The sequence below is a fragment of the Streptopelia decaocto genome (assembly GCF_964273445.1).
Source record: "Streptopelia decaocto genome assembly, chromosome: 8".
NCBI lineage: Eukaryota > Metazoa > Chordata > Aves > Columbiformes > Columbidae > Streptopelia > Streptopelia decaocto.
In genome coordinates, this window is record NC_138662.1 from 15,652,772 (window position 1) to 15,673,158 (window position 20,387).

General features: G+C 45.9%; 1 protein-coding gene across 2 annotated transcripts in view; it reads left to right on the forward strand.

Annotated features, from left to right (window-relative positions):
- CADPS (calcium dependent secretion activator) overlaps positions 1–20,387 on the forward strand; it is a gene marked incomplete at its 5' end in the record, with an annotated part of 214,825 nt that overhangs the window by 71,435 nt on the left and 123,003 nt on the right. For both annotated transcript variants that reach the window (XM_082059905.1, XM_082059906.1), the window contains 3 exons: positions 3,380–3,460; positions 7,785–8,021; positions 10,304–10,425. In XM_082059905.1, the coding sequence (XP_081916031.1) occupies positions 3,380–3,460; positions 7,785–8,021; positions 10,304–10,425 (440 nt within the window). The remainder of the gene's footprint in view (positions 1–3,379; positions 3,461–7,784; positions 8,022–10,303; positions 10,426–20,387) is intronic.

A 20,387-nucleotide genomic window follows, 5' to 3' on the forward strand; every position in this document is an offset into this window, starting at 1 on the left:
CCCTCTGGGATAACGTGAGGAAAAGTCTCACACTGAATTTGTTTTGGGGTCATTGAAGCAAATAGTTGCTTCTGCAGACTAGTGGCTGGTTCTTACTAGTGATTAAAATTGTCAAACTTGCATGAAGAACAAATTTAACCTTTCTCTTTCGTTTACTAGTGTCCATCAAAAATTATTCCTTATTAACAGTTTATATGTAAAAACCCCTGTCTTCTGCCCGATCTGTTCCTTGCAGTTGAACACTCACCAGGGGTTAAAGTCAGCACGTGCCCTGCAATGCCTTGAGCAATGGGCTAGCTGCGATGCTCGTCAGTTTTGGGTTCCACTCAGAATCTGATCTACATAATTTTTATTGATTTTATTCTTTCACTTTAGCAACCATTACACCAACGTAAAGAATCTCTGCAGGGCAAGCAGAGAGAACTAATGTCGTATGCCAGTAGACGTATGAAAACATCTAATTTACCAGCAGGCAGCTGGGTAATGATCAGTTGAGAATTGCAAATTATGTACGTCATATATTTGTGGCATGCTGCTGAAGAAAAGCCCAGCACATATGACAAATCATATATACACTGAAATTTATAATACTTTTCACATTTAATTGACTGGGGCAACCTTATGATTTATAGCTTTGCTTTATTCATAGCACACCCGTAACATAATCATAATGCAGAATGAAACTAATTCAATTTCTCTTTGACTTTGTAAATCATTTCTATATTTGGCTGTCAAGTATTTGAATACAAAGTGGGCATGCATACAGCTGTTTCTCTATCTAAGAAGCTGAGTTTTAATGATATTTCTTAATGATACTAGGGTCTGTGTTGCCTGACTTGGATGTTTGGTCTGGCTTAGATAGCACGCCTTACATTTACCCCTTGCCTTCACAAGCAAAGTATATTTTATGGGCACCAACACTACTCTCTTAATGGCCCTATATACTGTTATGGCTGTGTAAATGTACTCAGCTTGCTTTGCCGGCAGCAGGAGCCCTTCCCAGGCTGAGGAGCAGTAAGTGGTTGAGCAGTTGGGCTACTGCTCTTGGTCACCAGACGTCTGCGTGAATATGCCAGAGGACACGCAGGGACTGCGGGCAGGGCGGCCTTGTTAGTGCCTCTCTGGAGTTAACAAGAAGAAAATGTTATGTTGGCTACAACAGACTGTGATTGCTTTCTCAAAGATCAGGTTTTGCTATGGAGCTATCATGCAAAGTCATTGAAAATACAGCCTGGAAATATTTTGGCTTTTTCCTTTAAATACCAGTTGCCTGGCTTGGCATCGCTAATTAATCTTGGGAAGCACAGCCCTGAAAAGCAATACCTTACCCACTCGACCACAACCAAGGAGGCTGCTTAGGACTCTTGTTGCCTCTTAAGAAAAAATAATCTTCTGCAGTCACTTGGCATGGTTTTTGACACCTGTAGCATCACTGGAAAACATCTGCAGAATCAAGATAGTGCAGAAAGAATGAGGCAGTTTGCTGGCTCATTATCACACCACAAACCCAGCTCTCTTCCACAGCAGCATCCTTGATTTCTAAATTTAGCATGTGAGTTATTTTGGGTAGTGTGTGATTAACCTCAATTACTGTCGTTTGGATGGAATTCAAATAATGCCCCCTCTTTCCGAGTTGCAAAGAAATTGAAAACTGGGACTGTACATTTCCTACCCTTAATGAAGCAGCTCTTAGAGGTGCTTGCACATCAGTGGAGGTCAGTGGTGTGATACATTTGTTCATGGAGAAGTTAATGGGGGCAGCTAATCCTGAAAGGTGCTGGGGGCCCATGGCTCTGTACTGGTTTTGGGGTCAGGAATACAAAGATGTGGTGCAGCTGGTGTGAATGAAACCTGGGTGACCACAGCAGAGGTCATTGAAGCTCCAGTGGTTTTGGATCACGGTCAGGACACTGCCTCGTTTTCCTGCTTGAATTAAATCAGTAATGGAGGCTATCAAAAACTAAACAAAAATATACAAAAAAAAAGTGGTGTATTTCAGCCCATCCAGGGAACGTTAGTGGATGGACTCATGGTTTGTCAGGCTGAGAACTGAAACTTTTGTCGTTGTTGTAGCTGTAACTTTCCAGACTGCACTGTGCCAGCGGAGCCTTTCTTCTGGCAAGCAGTTTGTCTCCAGAGGAGGATAAAACCCAGGGAGGTGGTTAGCACAGCCCAAAGCCAGCAAATAAAGCTCACTTATGTGTAGTGGCTGGTGGAAAGGCTGACCTATGGCGTTTTGTGGCAGTTGCATTTGCTGGTAGGCAGAAGGGCTGATACTTTGCAAGCGAAGGCAACATTCAGATGAAGGAACCAGCCCTCCTGTCTGAAGTCACGTTTGTTCGAGTAAATGAACCAAAACTGTGAGGTTTTTCACCATGCTGAGTTTGAGTTTGTGCCTCGTGGGTGGAGCAGTGCTGTGACCACCCCAGTGCCGCATGTTTCTGGTCTTGTGCCGTGACCAAAACGACCCCAAAGAGTCTAAAGAGTGGTTAGAGTCTAGAAAGCAGGCATAAAATTGCCACCGCCTTACAGCAGCTATCGACTCCTTCAGGGGCTAGTTTGATTTTATGCTTTTTTGTTGTTTTGTAATTTAAATCCATGTATTCCTACTAAAAATCACAGATCTGCCCCGAGTCCTACTAGTGGGAAACTGCAGCAGTCACCGTGCCTCTTCCACGTGTGCTGTAATTGCTTGCTTAACTGGCAGAAACAACAATTTACCCTCAGAAGACATTTCAGGGCCAAGCAGACGCCGAACACTGAACCACAGGGCTGTGTTGCCAAAACAAAAAAAAAAATCTCTGCTGAACACTGCAGGAAAACCAACTGCATGAGTCAAGTGATAGAACAGGGATGCAGCAATATGGGGCAAAAGAGAAAGAAAGTAATGCTATTGCTGTGCATTTCTTCTGAGCCTCCCTCTGTGTTTTTCTGGGTGGCAAGCAGGGGCAGGGTGTGTCTGGTTGGTGACCTGGAGCCACCGTGTGTCCTGCCCCCCAGCAAGGGGGTCTGTGGGTTCCCAAGTGAAGTGGTAGTCTCTGGAGAGCACCCTGCTTTTCAGGGGTTCAGACAGTCACCATCAGGCTTACAGGGCAAAGTGGGTGTAAGTCCTTGGAGTGAGGATGCTCTGCCCCTGGAGAGAGTTGGGCAGGCATCAAAACAGGGTCTGCACAGTCTCCTGGTAGTGTCTTGGGATTGTGAACATTGTGTGTGTCCTTTGCTGGGGGCTCTGTCCTGGATCAGGGCCCATCACTGCTCCCTCTGTGCTATACTTAATTGATAATGTAATACAGATGGTCAGCCTGAAGAAGTGAACTGCTTGTAAAAGTGCTGCATTGGTTAATTTTTCACCTTGATTTGCTCTTTTGTTTTTATACAGCTGGACAACCCAGATGAGCAAGCAGCACAGATCAGACGCGAGTTAGATGGACGTCTTCAAATGGCAGAGCAAATTGCTAAGGTAAAAAAAATGTCCTCTGTATTAACAAACTCTTCATGTAGAAACACATAAGTAGTTTGATGCAGCCCCCCAGGTCCTGTCCTTCCCTCACATGTTTCTTCTCCCAATAATCACCAGTTAAAAACGAGCAGATTTTTAACTACAAACCAAACAACAAGTACGGATGAAACTGTTATGATGTGTGCTTCTTGCAATATCCTCATGAGCCAGAATGGTTTAGATTCCTGCAAAACCCTTACAAATCCTCAGTAGTAGGGAAGAAGTTGTCTTGAAGTGCTCCAATGCAAGAGCATGTCTGAGCCCTCGTTGTCAAACTTACATGGTAGGCAATGGAGGGGGTGATGGCATGTTAAAAGGAGCCAGGAACTGCCCTAATGGTGTTTGTGCCATTTGCTGGGCACCAGAGTTCCTTGCCCATAGGTAAGATGCTGCCCTGGTAAAGGTACTTCAGATGTGCTGTTCCAGGCGTGTTCACGGTTTGCACAACAGCAGTGAGGCTGGCGTTGCACTGTGTGGATGTCACTGCTGTCCGGAACAGCAGACACAGAACCTCTAAACAGTTTTCATAACTGAGCACTCAACTGAACTCTCCAGAGAGCCTTCCTATAAGGAGACATCTCCTGAGGAGCAAATCACACCCTCATACAGTGCAGATTTATGTCACCTCTGATGGACCATAGATGGAGAGAAACCCTGGATCCTGTTGACATAAGTATGGCTGAGATTTTATCCTTGCACCTAATCAGATGCTCTCAGTCACCAATAAAGCCCTAATGGGGCTGAAGTCATTTGGCGTGATCTATCTGGCTATTCTTGATAATCAAGAAGCCATTACAAGAAGGAAAAGAAAAAGGTCTAATCAGAGAGAAATAGCCCAGGCTAGGGACCTGCCTTTCAGCAGCAGTCCCAGCACTGAGCTGTGCCAAATTGTGGGGTTTTATCAGAAAGGTAATATCAGAGCTGTTAGTGACCACACCAAGATGCCCAGGTGTGCAAAGCAGAGCTTGTTCATTTACTGTCAGACGTTGACGAGGATGCTGGCAGCGCCTGCGCAGTTACTCATCTCCAGTGCTCCTGTTCAACAGCTGCTGCTGCTGCATCTTTGGGGAGGTAGATTCTGTTTTTTCCCACTTCACTGATAAAAATAGTAAGGAGGCCAAGGACCGTGTGGCCAAGCGATGGTGCAGCAAAGCAGCAAACCGACTGCAGCTCCTTTGTTCAGCATTTGGCCCTTTGCCATTTTATTGTCATGAAAACCTGCAGTGTGTTTTATTTGTGGCAAAATGTTAAGCCCCTGCAGGGAGCGCTGCTGCTCTGGTTCTGAGATGGGTAGCCAGGCACTGGGTGCTGGAATGAGATTGCCTGGTTTCCCTGTTTCGTTTTCTCTTTACGGCATGTGGCACAACATGCATACATGGGTCAGTAGCAGCCAGCAGAGGCTGCAGCTTCATGAATTATTTTTTGCAGACAAGAATTTGCCATTTCCATTCCTCCCCTAAGGATGCTGAAAACAAACCACGCCACTGCTGGCCCTGCAAGAGGCAGTCAGGAGAAAGTCCTAAACACAACCTGACATTTCCCCTTGCAGAATTCAACCTTCAAAATGCAGCTGTGCAGCTTGGAGGGCAGTTTAAAGTAAAAGTGACTTACCTGTGATGCAGTTGGCAGGTATTGATATTTAATCTCCTTCACGTTACTGCTACAGGCCTTCTCTCCAGAATGTCAGATCACACCAGCACCTGCCTACAAGAAAGCTTGCTCTTTCAGACTCATGTCTTTTGGAGGCATCCAAATGACCTTTGAAACTTTCTCTATATCCTCCTTTCCAGGCAAGGCTACTTTCCTGCTAGCATAGGACAGGTTCACAATTCAGTTCAATGAAAGGATAGCATTTCCAATTTTATATCCAGTTTGTAGCTTTTGATGCATATTTGCTGCACAGGAAGACTTACTGTGCTTATGAAACTAGACCTGAGGTGGCTGTCTTGGAGATTCCATGCTAAAGGCAAATTAATGCCTTGTTAATAAATTAAGAAATTCATGCTAGAGTATTTGTATTTCAGAGGCAATGAAGGCTGTGGAGTCTAACAGGACCTGGGATTGCAGTGTTGCAGAACTCCAGCTCTGCAAGCCCTTGTCTGCCCTGTCGTGTGAACTTGAACAAGTCACCATGCCCACTAGCCTTCCTCACCGACCAGTTCTTGCATCTGGAAAACAGGGACCAGCTCTGGGTCTTTTTACCCCCTTGTGTGCCCAGGAGAGCCCAGCTCAGCACAACGCCAGCACAGTATTAGGCAGAGTCCCTCACTGAGCCTAACTCCATCCAAGCCCAACCTTGGAGCCAGCCAGCTTGAGGATCATGCTCAAAGTCAAGCAGGTGTTTTAAAGCTGAGTCTGAACAGGCTTTTCACTCTGCATGTTGTACTTTTCCGGCAGCTGTATGAGAGCGGCATTACTGGTGATAGCTCAGTGATACCAGGGCAGATACCAGTGGATTTTTCTCTGCAGCAGCAAGTGCTCTGCTCTCCTGTGGTGCTTTTCACCCACCCAGTCACCTGGCCTGAAGGGCAAGGAGGAGCATATGTAGGGGCAGCTAAACGACACCTTGTGATGACACCAGAGCAATATGTTCATCTGGGGCTGGACCCACTCTTCTTCAGCCTGCTGGACTGGTCATTCCTTGCAGTCTCTAAACTCTGCTTCTTCCACGCTTGTCTTCATTTTTTGTCTCTTCCCTGCTCCAAGTACATGTGGTGGTGACTAGCATCCTTTCTTGCTGTTGTCTGCATCCCGACTGCCTTTTCCTCAAGACCTTACCCAGCTCTAGCTCCAGTCCAATGGGTAACTTGGGACCACACCTCAGCTCTGCATTTCCATCACCAGACCCAGTGCCAGTTAAATTGTTATGCATCACTTCAAAACACGTGGTTTTAGCCTTGGTATGAGAAGTTGCTGGTGAAATGTCTCTGTCCTTGCTGCATTTCTAAAGAGGTTTGAAGGGGCAGTGCCAAAATTTTAGTCCCCGGAGAGATGGACAGCAGCAGGGTGCAAAAGCAATAATGTTCGTAGTTCTCAAAATCTACAAAGCACTTGTGTTTTGTTTTGTTTTGTTTTTTTCCTAAGAGTGGCTTGCAACTTATGTAATGCATAGAAAAAAAAAACAGGCTGACTAGGTAGTTTATCTTACACCAGGTCTAATTTACATGAGGGAATTGCTTCCCAAGATTGAGACTGGAAACAGAAGACTGTCTTTTAACTGCTCGGTACAAGTGCTGCTATGAGCTTGTAATGTGTAAACTATTGAGGACTGATGCAAAAACTAGTGCAGCAGGGTACTCTTTCAGCAGCCAGGTGACAGTCTTCTAAAAGAAACATGACATCGTTTTCTTTTCCAGCATACCTTTTACAAACTGCTTTTTACAATATTATGAATTGCCACTAAGGTACTTTGCACATCAGCCTCAAGGTCTGTGGCTGCATATGCTGCCTCGCTGTCCCATGCTTTGCATGGTCCCTCGTAACCCTCTGAGAGATATTCAAACCCTGAGCAGATTCAGGGCATGGGCAGAGTTGTCAGAAGATGTAGGGCTCATACCAGTGATCCTAGTGGAGCTGGAGCGTGGGCAGTAGTTCAAAGCTGAGAACACATGTTTGGGAACATCATGTTTTGCTCTGTCACCTTTAGTTTTAATGTTTAAACAGGCTGTTTACAACAAGCAGCACTGGAGGGTCTCCCAGTGAAAGGTTGTCTTGTTGAAGGGAGACACAGGCCCTGGCAAGTAGTGGAAAAGGTATTTTACCCCTTCTTCCAACTGGGACTACAAACTCCTGCCCACACATTGCTGCTTTTGCCTCCTTGGGCTCCGTTCGCACCTAGAAAACTAATGGAGCAACTGCTCACAAGTGTTTTAAAAAGAACCAGCACATTTGGGAGACTGGAAAACAGGTCCCTAACTGTCAGCATCCTTTGAATCATTAGTGAATTGCTGCCAGTCACAAAGTTCAGCTGAGATCTAGCCTGGAATGTTTCTAATTGTGAATACATATATATGAAGAAGGTCATTTGCAGGTTGAAAAAATGAATGAAATGCAAGTGCATGCAAGAAACAGTGAAGTTGGATAAGGACCAAGTAGTAATTCTATGGGAAGCAAACAATAATGCTTCTTCATTACACAGGGGAAAGCTGTAATTTGTCATCTGGTTTGTGGGAGTTCCCGGCTCACAAACTTCTCTGCAGATGCTCCTGGGGGATCGTCTCCGTGCAACAAGTGGTTGCTGATTGTCACCGCAATTCATTCTGTTGTTTTTGTTTCCAAATCCAAGGAGCGCAAGTTTCCAAAGTTTGTGTCCAAAGAAATGGAAAACATGTACATCGAGGAGCTGAAGTCATCTGTCAATCTCCTGATGGCAAACTTAGAGAGCATGCCTGTGTCTAAAGGAGGCTCTGAGTTCAAGCTGCAAAAGCTGAAGCGTAGTCACAACACCTCAATAATTGACATGGGAGAAGAAAACGAGAACCAGCTTTCCAAGTCAGATGTCGTGCTGTCATTCTCCCTGGAGGTAAGCTTCACGCACACAATAAATAAAAGGTAAAGATCACAGCAGCCAACTTCTGCTTGGTTCAAACTTAAGTGAGGCGTAGAGAAGTTAGTAGAAATCACTTTCTGGTCTCCATGAGAAACGGCTCCTTCCTGAGTTACCATGAGCTTTACCTGTGGTCAAACGTTATGTCTTTTCTGGTGTCTTACCATCACGTTGGAACAAACCGTGTGAGATAAACCATCTGGCATTTCCTGCTGATGTAGATCAAATGACTCTGAAATCTGCATCATTAACTGACTTCTTCATGTGGCTTGTTACTGACTGAACCCCAGTAACCCTGAGCCTGTGTTGTCCCTGAAACCAGTACAATTATGCAACACCATAGACCTCAGTGTGTTTAATTATTGCCAGCTAGTGGTGTCACCATATTGCCCTGCAAGCCTCGCCTTCTTCCTTGGACAGTCATGAAAAATTGCTGGGGTTTGAATGCACCGAACAGATTGGCTTGCAGTTTGTGTGGAATTATTGTGCTTTGTGGGCTTGCTCTCTGCTTTGTGTTGAGCACTGACTTTCTGCTCAGCGCTCTGTCAAGCAGTTTGTCTGTGCAGCCCAGGGGAAGGCAGGGTGTGCAGGGACCCGTTGTCACCCCTGACATGGGCTGTCTCGCTCCTGGAAGCAGCGTTGCTGCAGTAGCTGTTTTCAGCCTACTTAATTGTTCTGTGCAAACATATCTGTAGTCTTGGCAAGACCTTTACTCCAAGGAGTCATCAGCACACCCATACAGAATTGTTGTTGTCTGTCAACGAGTGGGTTTATGTTATGTCTTCAAAACCAGGATGGAACAAAAAATGTAGGGTGTAGAAAAATCAGAAAATTCTATTTTTGTGTAGCTTCCTGTTTATTTCTCATCCTAAGGAGTCTCTTGTTATATATGTCACGCCAATGCAAAACTTAACAACACTGGTTGTCTAGTCTCAGAGTTTAACTCATTAGATGTCTGAAACCATCCTTATAACATTCAGTTCACTCTTACTTTAAAATACAGCTACAAACCCAGAGACGGTGCCTTCAACAGCAGCATCAAATAAAGCTGGACTTCTAAGCGTTCCCATACGGAGGAGCAGGGAACTGTTACAAAGCGGTAGACCTCTCTGTCGGAAAAGCCTGTGCAGCACGTATAGCTGTGCATAAAGGGACTCACCCTTACAAGGGGGTGTCTCAAACACTTTGCTCCAGCTGAACCCATCTGGTGGGAAGCAGAAGCTCAGTGAAGCACTGACTTCAGGAGCTGGCAGGTCTGTGCACTGCTCTGTGCATGAAACTCTTGCTGCAAGAGAGCTTTTACCGAAAATGTGTGCTCATCAGAGGATCTGCAGAGCTCTGTGTGCCAGGCAAGGGAACCTCGGTGCTAGGACAGATCAGAGGACAGGAATTTTAAACTCCTGTGTATATATTTCATAGCTAGCTGTAATAGAACATGAACAAAAACTCCTACAGTGTTCCTTGTAGAAATGTTTAAGCTACATGGTTAACAGGATTAATCACCTTTTTTTAAAAAAAAAAAAAAAAAAGGGTAATCACCTGCAAGAAACTTAGTAGGGGATTTCTTAATAACAAAGATTTCTCATAAGATGGAGAAAGACTTTTTACCAGGGCTAGTAGTGACAGGACAAGGGGCAATGGTTTTAAACTGAAACAGGGTAGATTTATATTGAATATAAGGAAGAAAATGTTAATGATGTGGGTGGTAAGACACTGGAACATGTTGCCCAGAGAAGCTGTGGATGCCACATCCCTGGAAGTGTTTAAGGCCAGGCTGGATGGGGCTCTGAGCAACCTGATCTAGTGAAAGATGTGCCTGCCCATGACAGTGAAGTTGGACTAGACAATCTTTAAAAGTCAAACCCAAACCATTCTATGATTAATCTTAAAACAGGCTTTTGGCACCAGCTGAGTAGTTGTGTGGGTTTTTTTCTGGATTTGACATACAGAGGCACTTTTAGGTGGGGCAGGACCATGTCTTTGAGGCTTATCTCCTGGACCCTTGTACAGCCCTGGGCACCCAAGGCCTTCAACAAATCCATGTGCAGTTAGAGGGAGACCTTGCAGTCTCCATACAGACCTTGCTGGCTGCTGTGGTCCAGTCTCAGCCTGGGCAGTGCCACCATCCCTGCCCACCTGCCACCATGAACATCCCAGCAGCACGTGGAGGATCCCAGCGCTGTCTGAGCCCCATGTTCAGTGACGTCTGAAAGAGGCTGCTCCTCTTCCTCTTACATTCCTCTTCCTTTGCCCCACAGGTTGTCATCATGGAGGTGCAAGGTCTGAAGTCGCTGGCCCCCAACCGTATTGTATACTGCACCATGGAAGTTGAAGGTGGGGAGAAACTGCAGACTGACCAGGCTGAAGCCTCAAAGCCAACGTAAGTCCTGCTTTGCCGTTTGCTCTCTCCACCATGCTCGCCACTGCCCCATTTCCGTGCTGCTGAGTCACTGCAGATAGCTCTGGCTCTTGCATGGTGACACCAGAGGGGACTCTAAGAAGCAGAGGAGAAACGTGGCCTTCCATGTATGCAGAGCATGGTCCTGCAACTAAGAATGGCACATAAGCCCTGATTGAGGAAAGAAAAAAGTGTTAATGATAGGCTTATGTCTCTTGTAGCCATAGAGATATAAATTTGTGCCTATACGTAAGTACTTTGCTAAATAGGGATGGAGTTAAGCATGTGCTTAGATAAATACTTGCCTGAGTGTCCATCTGAACTGGTGCCATCAGGTGTAGGAACATAATCTTGTCCTCACTGTCAGGGATTTGGCAGTCCTACGAGAAAGGGAAACAGCTGATGGGGACACGCTCCAGCAGACACAGCCAGAGGTGGGAGAGAGGAGCTGGGAAGAGCTTCAAGTCACTCGGTTAAAGCTTCATCTGAGGCCACTCTGCCCTGCTTCCGTTCAAGGGCAGAGTCTTGTTCTGTCTTCTTTGATCTGGTCCCCAAATCCCTAGCCTTGGCCCCGTATTTGGTTTTTTTGTCTTAGGCACATGTTGTTATAAGCCTGCTAGTAGTGATTGATCTTCATTAATTTGGAAGGAGAAAATAATGAATGGCTTATTTCTTTTCTTATTTGTGCGATTAGTTAACTTGAAACTCTCTCTGTATGGATTTGAGACAGTTTTCCTCTGGTTCACTGCAGAGATTTCACACCTAAATGAAATTCTTGGTGTGCATCCTCACAGTGAAGAATTGCCAACATGATAGGAAGCCCCTTCTGACGGTGGGGAGCAGTGCAGGAGGGGCTGCTGTGGGGATGTTCCCTCTCTGTTCCCTCATCCCATTCCCTCCGAGTGACCGTTCTCCAGTGGCATTCCACCAGGAGCTTCCTAATCTCATGGAAAGAAAGCCAAAAACCTGCACTGTGTTACATGCGAGTGCACAAGCACTGCGGGCAACCAGGTCAACCTGATGAGAGAGGAGAGCCGAGGCGAAGGCTGCCTTCCCTCTGTGGGTTGTCCTCCTGCCGAGGTGCAGAAACTGCTGATGCTTTGCACCCTGCACTGTGCTGGCAGAGCAGGAATCTGTAGTAAGCAGTTTAAAAACAATATTCCCAATCAAGAAAAGTGCTGCAGCCTGGCTGACTTTTCAAAACGCTTTGAAATCTGCTTCAGAGAAGGAAGTAGGAGAGCTGTGCTTGGAAGAAAATTTCCATAAGAACCTGCAGTTAAAACTGTTTTAGGTATTTTTATTGCTTCAGTGGAGAAAGTTGGGCTCTATTTAGGGGAAATCGCTACTACCCATACTGGAAAACACAGTTCTGCTGGGTTACATGTGCTTGTTTAGCTTGGCCTGTTCATCCCCCTTTTGCTCAAAGGATCTGTCCTTCCTTATGCAAGCCTTCTTGCTGTCAGCCGTAGGACCATTTATACAAGTGTTGTTTTGAAAATAAGGGCTACAGGAGTGAGCTCTTTAATTGAGTGGGTCTTTTTATCATAATGAAATGTACAGTGTCTGGGCAGGAAGCCATCAGCCCTCAGGAAAGTGCAGCCAACACTGAATGCTGTAGCTTGATATGAGTTATGCAAGTCCATCACACTCATCCTCTCTCTTCACTGGCTTCATGTAGAGGTACGAGCCAGGCTTTAAGTCTTCCAGGTTGCCCCAGCACTTGGGCTAATACCTATGGAAATACCTTAGGAGGGGAGTAGGTTTGACAGTTACATTCCTTGAGGGTCCTGGGATGTTTTACTTCCAAAAACAAAGACCACCCAAGCTGCAGCACTAGAATAACCTTACACAGAAACAAGAGACCATGACAGAAAGCTTATCCTTTTGTCCTCTCTAAATTAGAAGTGCTTCTTTCACCTTGCTTCTCATTCCAGCCACAGCAGCCCAGGCACAGAATAGCAAAGCCCCATGAAAGCAATTTGCTGCACTTAGATTATCCTCTTCAGGAGAGAAGGAAAAAGAGAATGAACGAGATGTGACATGTTTGTCATGTTGCTTAATACAAGACTTGAAGGCCTTCAGGTACTCTGGTGATGAGGGCAGAGATAGAAACAGCTCAGAGAAGACTTTGGTGCATTTCTGAGATGTGCTGACTTGCAGACAGATTTGTGGTCAGCCAAAACAGCCTTCTGGAGAGTCTCTTTAGATGCCAATGTCACTCTAACCGAGGTCATTCACACCGCGTTTGCTTGTGTGCTTTTTATGACAAGCAAAACACTCATTGATAAAGGAACTAGATCAGCAAAAGCATCCTGGACTGCTCTAGGGGAGCTCGCTTGCTCCCCAGGCATCCCTGGTTTTGTGTGCTTTGGCAGGGGATGCTGCCACGGGGTGAAGAGCACACTTTGGGAGTTTGAGTCTCAGCACTACAGAAGTATAAATACTGAAGCAGGTTACTACTGTGCATCCAAAAACTTTTATAACCCAGAGGCTCAAAAAATAGAAATGTAGGCTAAGTGCCTGTAAGACTGAATTTCTCAAACACACCAGGGGAAAAAAAAAACCCAAACATTTGAACAGTAGGATTCACTGGAAGAGTTCTCTTTTTTACAACTGCCCTGGGTCCTGGGGAGGTGCAAGGAGAGTGTCACAAGGCCACATGACCCTGTAGGACATCTTTTTGCCTAAAGAATGACTCACAGAGTTGTTCACTGTATTCTCACATGTCCTTGAAATGCTAGTGCTTGGCTATAACACCCAGGCCCCACAGCACACCGGTGGCAGCGGCTGCTCTTCAGCTTGATGCTGTGCCAGGGATGCCAACCTGGGCTACACACCCCTCATGGAAAAAGGCGATTTCCCAGCCAGGGAAGGATTTCCAGAAGTACTCGTCTAGTTGAGGTTCACCTTTTGTCTTCCCTGCTGCAAAGCCAGCAGGTTTTGAGAAGAAGACGTTCAAAAGCTTCTAAGTGACTTTGAAGCTTGAATCCTGTTTGTAGATCTTGAAGGAGGCAGGGCGGCAACAGCGTTAGTGGCCACACGTACCGAGTGATCAGATGAGTCATGTGTGAGGAGAGTGGCTTTCAGGACATCAGTAAATACTAGTCTGATATTTCTTCTCAGGCTCCATGTTGAGTTCCTGACATTTTAAGCCCTGTCCCTTCATGTGAGGATTATCTGCCTCAGCGCTGGTACAGAGGATAGCACTATTCTAGAGAAAGCCAGACCTGCAATAGCAAGGGTTATTTCAGATCAGGCTTGCAACGTATTATTAGTAGCGCTTTTAATAAGTTGTGTAAGAAAAAGCCTTTGTATTATGCCCTAAACTGCAGATGCCTCTACAAAAGATCTCAAATCCCAGTGCGAGCAGGATTTTTACTGCTTTTCTCCCTGGAATTGTATTCTTGCAGATCTTTTATACCTCTGTATCTTCCCTACACATTGGCCTGATGTCTGCTGTCTGCACAGCAGGGCAGGTGAGGTGGCTCTGCACCTCTCTGACTCTGCCCTTCCAGGAGCTGTGTTAGTGATGCTGCTGTTTGTACGGCCTGAGAACAAGGTTGACGAGGGGTCTGGGAATAGCACAAAAGGTCCAGCCACGAAACCCCTGCCCTACAGTCCCTAAAGAGGCTGCTGGATATATTTAAACAGTGACCTGTGCTTGTGGCAGTGCTTGTGGGCTGTACCAGTGATTCATCTTTTTATAATACCACCTTTCTCTGATGGGAGCAAACAGAAGAAAATAAAGAAACCCGGACAACAACAAGGTTCTACGTGTCTTGTGAATAAATGCTGTGTATTCACCTGGATGTATTTCAGCATGCAGATAAGTCTCATTCTCCCTTGGCTTACAGTACTGAAAATCAGGTGTAGCTGTATTGAGCTCAGCAGAAACATTAGGGTTAAAAGCAATAAATAACTGGTTGAGGGAGAATCTGGCCAACCTGTCTGGATGTTTTGGCACACCCAAAAAGGGTTGGAGGTGTGGGCTGCTCCTCTGACTCTGGAAGTGGCTTTATTTTGAGGTTATATACCCCCCCTTGCAGAGCAGCCACTTCAGTCCTAGTGCAATGGTCATGCAGTAGCTCAGTGTGTGGGAAGTGAGAATGGAGTTTATTTTTTTTGAAGGATAAAAGCTCACTCTTTCTTGCCTGGGTTTTTTTCCATACAGTTTTCTGGAGCATGTGCTGTAAGGAGGCAGTTCTGGAGAGATGACACTCAATGGCTCTCATCTGACTCCATGTCACTTTTTATTTTGTTTGTTGTGACCAAGAACCTGGGCCTCATACCCTCTCCGGAAATTCACTCTTGATAAACTTTAAAACCTCTCCATCTCCGTTCCCTTAGCCACAGTCCTGAGAGACAGACATGCTCTGTTTTATCTTTGTGCTCACTCCTGATGCTGTTCCCTGATTTGCTTTCAAGGTGCTCTGACAGCTCAGCTGCTTATCTCTGCTGCAACAGGCTGCCCTTGTTCAGATCCCTACACCAAACCTCCCAGCTTATCGCTCAGCTAGGGTCTTAGTTTCAAATTGGTGTGCTGCGTCCATCAGAGCCTCCGTCTGACTGTGAGGAGGAAGAGAAACTCTACAGCATCCTTCCTCGGTGCCTTCGGTGACTGTCTCCTTTTGGGAGATGGGCGGTGAGCAGCAAAGGGAAGGGAGGCTGGTGGGCAGGGATACCCTCACTCTCTCTTTGCAGAAGGGGAAAATCTGGTCTTTTCAGTCAGGATTTCTCTGCCTCAGGCCCTGGAGTTTCAAGTGATGCTCAGTGGCTTTGCACAGAGTAGGAGCGTGATAAGAGCGTTTTGTTGCAGTCAGTGTTTTGCAGCCACAGTTATTTGAGATATGCTGTGAACACATCCCTGTGGTAAAATGAGAAAGGTCCTTTTGAGATGAGCTTGTGTGTCTAAATCACAAATAAATGTTCTGTACACTGTAGAACGAATTTTAACTCCACTAAACTAAAGGGGTTTATACTGATGTGAGTGGGAGCCGTGTTTAGCCCATAATTTGCGTTGCATAATGCTTAATACAGCCACTGGTGCTGTGCCTGGTAGGTGGCTTCCAGACATGTGGTTCTGCAGTCCAGGTCTCACCCCATGGCAAAGCTCAGACAGAAGACCCGCATGGCTACACAGTTTTAAGCAGTCATTTGTATTTAGGTTTGCATGCCTAGCTAAGCCCTGTGTAAGCAAAATTGATGATGCTGGGTAAAAGACAAAGCAAAAGGAAATTTTAGGAGATAGCTAGCTGGTTTTGCTTTTTTTTTCCCCTCCCTCTTCTAGTTGGCTTCAGCATGAAATATAAGCTGTCTTAATTACCCAGACTGATTGGCTTGCCTTTCCAGTTGCATGATTTCATTTCACAGCCATGCAGATGTTTACAGCTCTTTTTCCTTAGGAAACCTCCAGGAGCATTGTGAATGTGTCAAAGTAGGTGACTGAGCCCTGGGTACAGCTAACATCAGACACCGTCACTTCTGAGTTACAGCCCTTGTCCCTGAGCAGAGGGTTGTTTTGCCCCAAGGCATCTGTTGGGGAAAAGTCTTCCAGGAGAAATCTTCAGCTTTGCTCTCTGTCAGCATGGTGTGGATGCTCTGAGCCAATGATGCTGCCAGGCTAAGAGGTGACAATGACAGGGACAGGAACTTCAGGGGAGTTGCTTTTAGTCCTCCTGTCTATGGCTGCAGCGTACAAAGTGGCGTCCAAATCTCATACACAAGATTTCTTCACTTCCAGCTATTTTGCATGTCTGGGAGCCAGTTTTCAGATGGGATTCTGCATGGCTTTGCACTTGAAATCTTCTGCCGTTAGTTCAGTCTGAACTGCTCTTCAAATCCCCTTTTGTGCATGTGATAGTATTTTCATAAGGCTCCTGAGATTTATGCTATGATGTACCCATTTTTGAAAGTGGAGGCTGTGGACAGGTCATTAAGCACAGTGAAAAATGCACTAAAAAGTTATTAGCCAGGTGAAGGCATGTGATCTACTTATGGGAAGCCTTCACACAAGTGGTTTAGTGGCTTTTTTAATTAGGAATTCAGAACCTGTTCTGATGCTTCCTTGTAGCTGCTCTGCAGGAGTGGTTCTTACACAGCTCAGCTGCTGCCCTGGGGACCATGGTGGGACAAAAAAAAAGTGCTTTATATTAAGCAGCTGAGTTTTTCCCCAGAAAAAAAAAAAAAGGCAATGCCCCCTAGGGATTCCCTTACCCCAAGTATCACTCAGATGACTGCACTGCCGTGGTGCAGCCCCCTGGACAGCACTGCAATAGTCTGCTGGGGCTGCAGATGTGATCCCAGGCATGGTCCTACTCCCAGAGGTCTCACGTGCAGTCCCTCCTCCCTCCTCTACTGTAAATGTTACACTAGAAACTGTGTTGAAGAATAATGAAGGCTTGTTTCTATAGACTTAGCTCTTCTAGTTGGATTCTCTGGTATCAAGTTAGTGCAAGCTCTGGCTGTGTTTTCCCTGACCTTTAGAGCACATAGCATTGCTTTCACATGGGTTCTCTAGTGTCTAGTAGGGGTTGAGCTCATGTACCTTCTCTTTCACAGATGAATGTTTCTCTTTTCTCTCCAGCTGCCTAATTTCTCGAGTGTTCTATGCACTTGGGAATTATGTATTCCTGTGATAGCACATACATTCAGATTTAAGTATTCCAGAAGGTGTGATGATGCCCAAGGCAATTTTCATCAACACCCGTCTGCTTCATCATTCCCATGCATGCAACCGTAAGATGGGATAGTGAAGACCAAAAGGATATTGAAATGAAATTGAGATTCAGTGATCTGAAATAGTGCTACATCAAGAGGAGGACTGCAAAACAGAAGTCCTGGGATACAGTCAGTCTTTTTGTTTAATGCTCATGGTTGGTGTTTTAAAAGAAATTAAGCCATGCCTCAGAGCAAGTTCTGTACGTCACACGAGGGAAAAGCAGGGGATGAGACATGAAGAGTGCCCAGTTGTTGGTTTATATATTAAGTGCTGCGTACAAGTAGTGCACATTATTATTTAATAGAGGTACTGCTATTGCTGGTTGCAGAGCAGTGTAGGGAGATAGAAAGCATGATGTAAAGAATTGGTACTGTGCCTACTCCTGCCTGGATAGAGCTCTGGAAGAGGGAATGGTTTAATGGGAAATCCAACCTTGACAGTGATTTCTCAACGTTTGAATTGTCCTTTCTGTGAAATGAAGGTTGAAAGGCCTGTCCAGGTCTCCCAGTGAAGAGCAACACTATGTGAAAGCACTTAAAGGGAGCTATGGGCTGTTGTCACTGCATGGGCAAAGAGGACAAGGCATGTTCGTGGAGAGAGGAGCTTGCAAATGTGGCTGGAGAGCAGAGGGACATGGCAGCATTTTCCTTAACCCCTTCCAGAGCAACTCCAAGGTGTTGCAGATTGAAAAGTCCATGAAAGGCAAGACACAGCACACAGGAGTTTATTGCCCAGCTAACTGTTTCTTCACACCTTTGCCACACCTTGTAGGCAAATAAAGCCAAGAGCATCTGCAGCAGCTCCCCCTCCATGCCTTAGAGGAGGTGAGAAGGGGGATCCCAGCAGCTGCACAGCCAGTGTAGCTGCAGGATCCATCAGCAGGTGGGGAGAGGGCTCATCAGCCCCTGATGATTGCTGAAGGAAGGATGAAGTCCTGCAAGCCAGGGTTGCTGAGCCCTACATCATCGTAAGGACAGAGACACAAAATACATGTCTAGGGACAGATGTCCCATGGAAACAAAAGATGTGGTGTCAGGGTATTTGCTCTGGCTCTTCTTGGTGGCTGTGTGTTCCTGGGCCAGTGGCTACGTCAGCCTTTACTTTGGTTTCCTCTCCATGAAACTAGGGGAATGCTTCTGTTTCACAGCAGAGAAAATGCTCGTGACTGAGATGGCTGAGTGGTCATCATCTGCTGGAAGTGCCCACTCATCTCCACTGATTCAGGAGATGCCAGGGTGACTTGTAGCCATCAGAAGTTATGTAAAACAAACCAAATCCCAAGTGTCCGGCTGGATCAAGGCTTGCTGTCCTGGATCCTGGCTTAGAAGAATATAGGACAGCAAAAATGTAAGGAGTCACAACAGCAGGAGACGGTCTCACACCTCTTGCTCCTCTCTTTAGCTGATTTTGAAAGAGTACCTTGTGCCATTTTCTGCTGTTTACATTTCAGAAATATTTCACTGTTCTCCTCTACTGAATTTTATAAAGGAGGGTCTAGACTATGTTGGCACAAAACCAGTAACCTGGATTTTCAGGCAGGGGATTTCTGTCTCCATTTCCGTGGTCTGTGCTGGTGAGACACCAAGTTTCTGTAAAGCTGGCAGTGCATGGCCTTAGTAAGTCTAAATCATAACCAGACCTCGACTAGCTATAGTCCTTTGTAGTTGTGTTCTCTTGCAGGGTGAGAATATTTGATAGAAGTGATTAACCAGGTCTGAATTAAATAATCGGTCTGTGAAATGAGGAGCTCTGTGGCTGGTTCAGTGGGGCATCTTTGGCCAAAGGAAACTTAAATTAGTGTGTGTGTGGCATGGCAGTCACCTTGTACAAGAGATCATAACTGCAGATAGTAAATGCACATAGACCCATTTCATGAATGAAACTCTAACTTGTGCTGTATCCAAAGCAGATCTACTGCTGAAGCACATACAGTAGGCAGCCCTTCTAAAAGCAATTATTCTTTCAACTCAGACCACCCAGTAAAAGGTTGCTGCGTTTACATTCCCACTTCCCCCTGCTGAGCTTTTCTCCTCTAATTGTAGTATCATAGTATTGAAAGCACAGGGCATTTGAAAAGCAGTTGTCATTTATATCACGCTAAGTAATCATGCTACTTATTTTCCCTGTTAATACCTTGGAAACTGTGGTGAATAGCGTTGCTGTAAATTCTCATCCAAGGCAGCCGCAGGATTTCTGCAGTGAAGCACAGGCTGGGGTGCAGCAGGCTGGGAGGAGTGTGTGGTCCTGGGCACAGGAGATAAGGCTGGGCTGGGTACAGGTGTGGCAGAGGGACATCTCTGGGGCAGGAATGCCATCTCGTGGCCATAAATAGCTATTATGTGACTAAATCCACCACCCATCCCTTCTTACGACTTCCCCTTAACACTTTCCGGTGTGTATCAGCTATGCTCAGGGAACAGAAATCAAGCTCCACATATTCTTTATAGCAAAGATCATCCTTTTTTTTTGGTTCCTAAAGCTGTGCTGTCGGCCTCAGCAGCTCCTCTTGGCTGCAGTGACCTGGCAGCTGAGTGACACAGTGCTGGCACAGGAACGGGGTCTGCAGGGGCTGCTTGTGAACCACCAGCAGATCAAGAGCAGACCTTCACAGGCTTTGCTTTGCTGCAATCTCTGCCAGCTTTACTCTGTTTCTTCTACACCTTGCACACTCAGACGCAGATGTGACACTCTCCTAGACATATTTCTCCCTCAGCCAGCAGTCATAGTGTTGCCGTAGCCAGTTTGAGGATGTGGGAGTTGCGACGGTGCCTTTTATCAGCTGTCTGGTACTACTGGCTGCATGATGTTAAGCAAGATGGTGTCTGCATGCGTGACACCTACATCGTGTCTCAGAGCCTTAGGAGCAAAAGATGGGCAGTCTATGAAATGCTGGAGGTTAGAAGAAATCCTTAGCTGCTGCCAGGAGGAGCCCAGTTCTTCAGGACGTGCTGTCTCTGCTCACCTTTAGGATAACACCATAGTGCGTTCTGCAGTGATGTTTTGGGGTAAATGAGCACCCTTTTCATAAGCAAAATAATTGCTGATTATGCTTTTTTTTTGGGCAGAAGGAGTATTTTATGCTCAGCAGGAATTAGGATGTCATGGGGAACCATGGATTCACCCAGAGAGCCCCTGGGTTATCCCATCAGAACAGATGACAGTGCTCTGTGCAGAGACGTGGCCTCACTCTGTGTTATGGCTCCAGGGGAAGGCAGGTACAGCCACC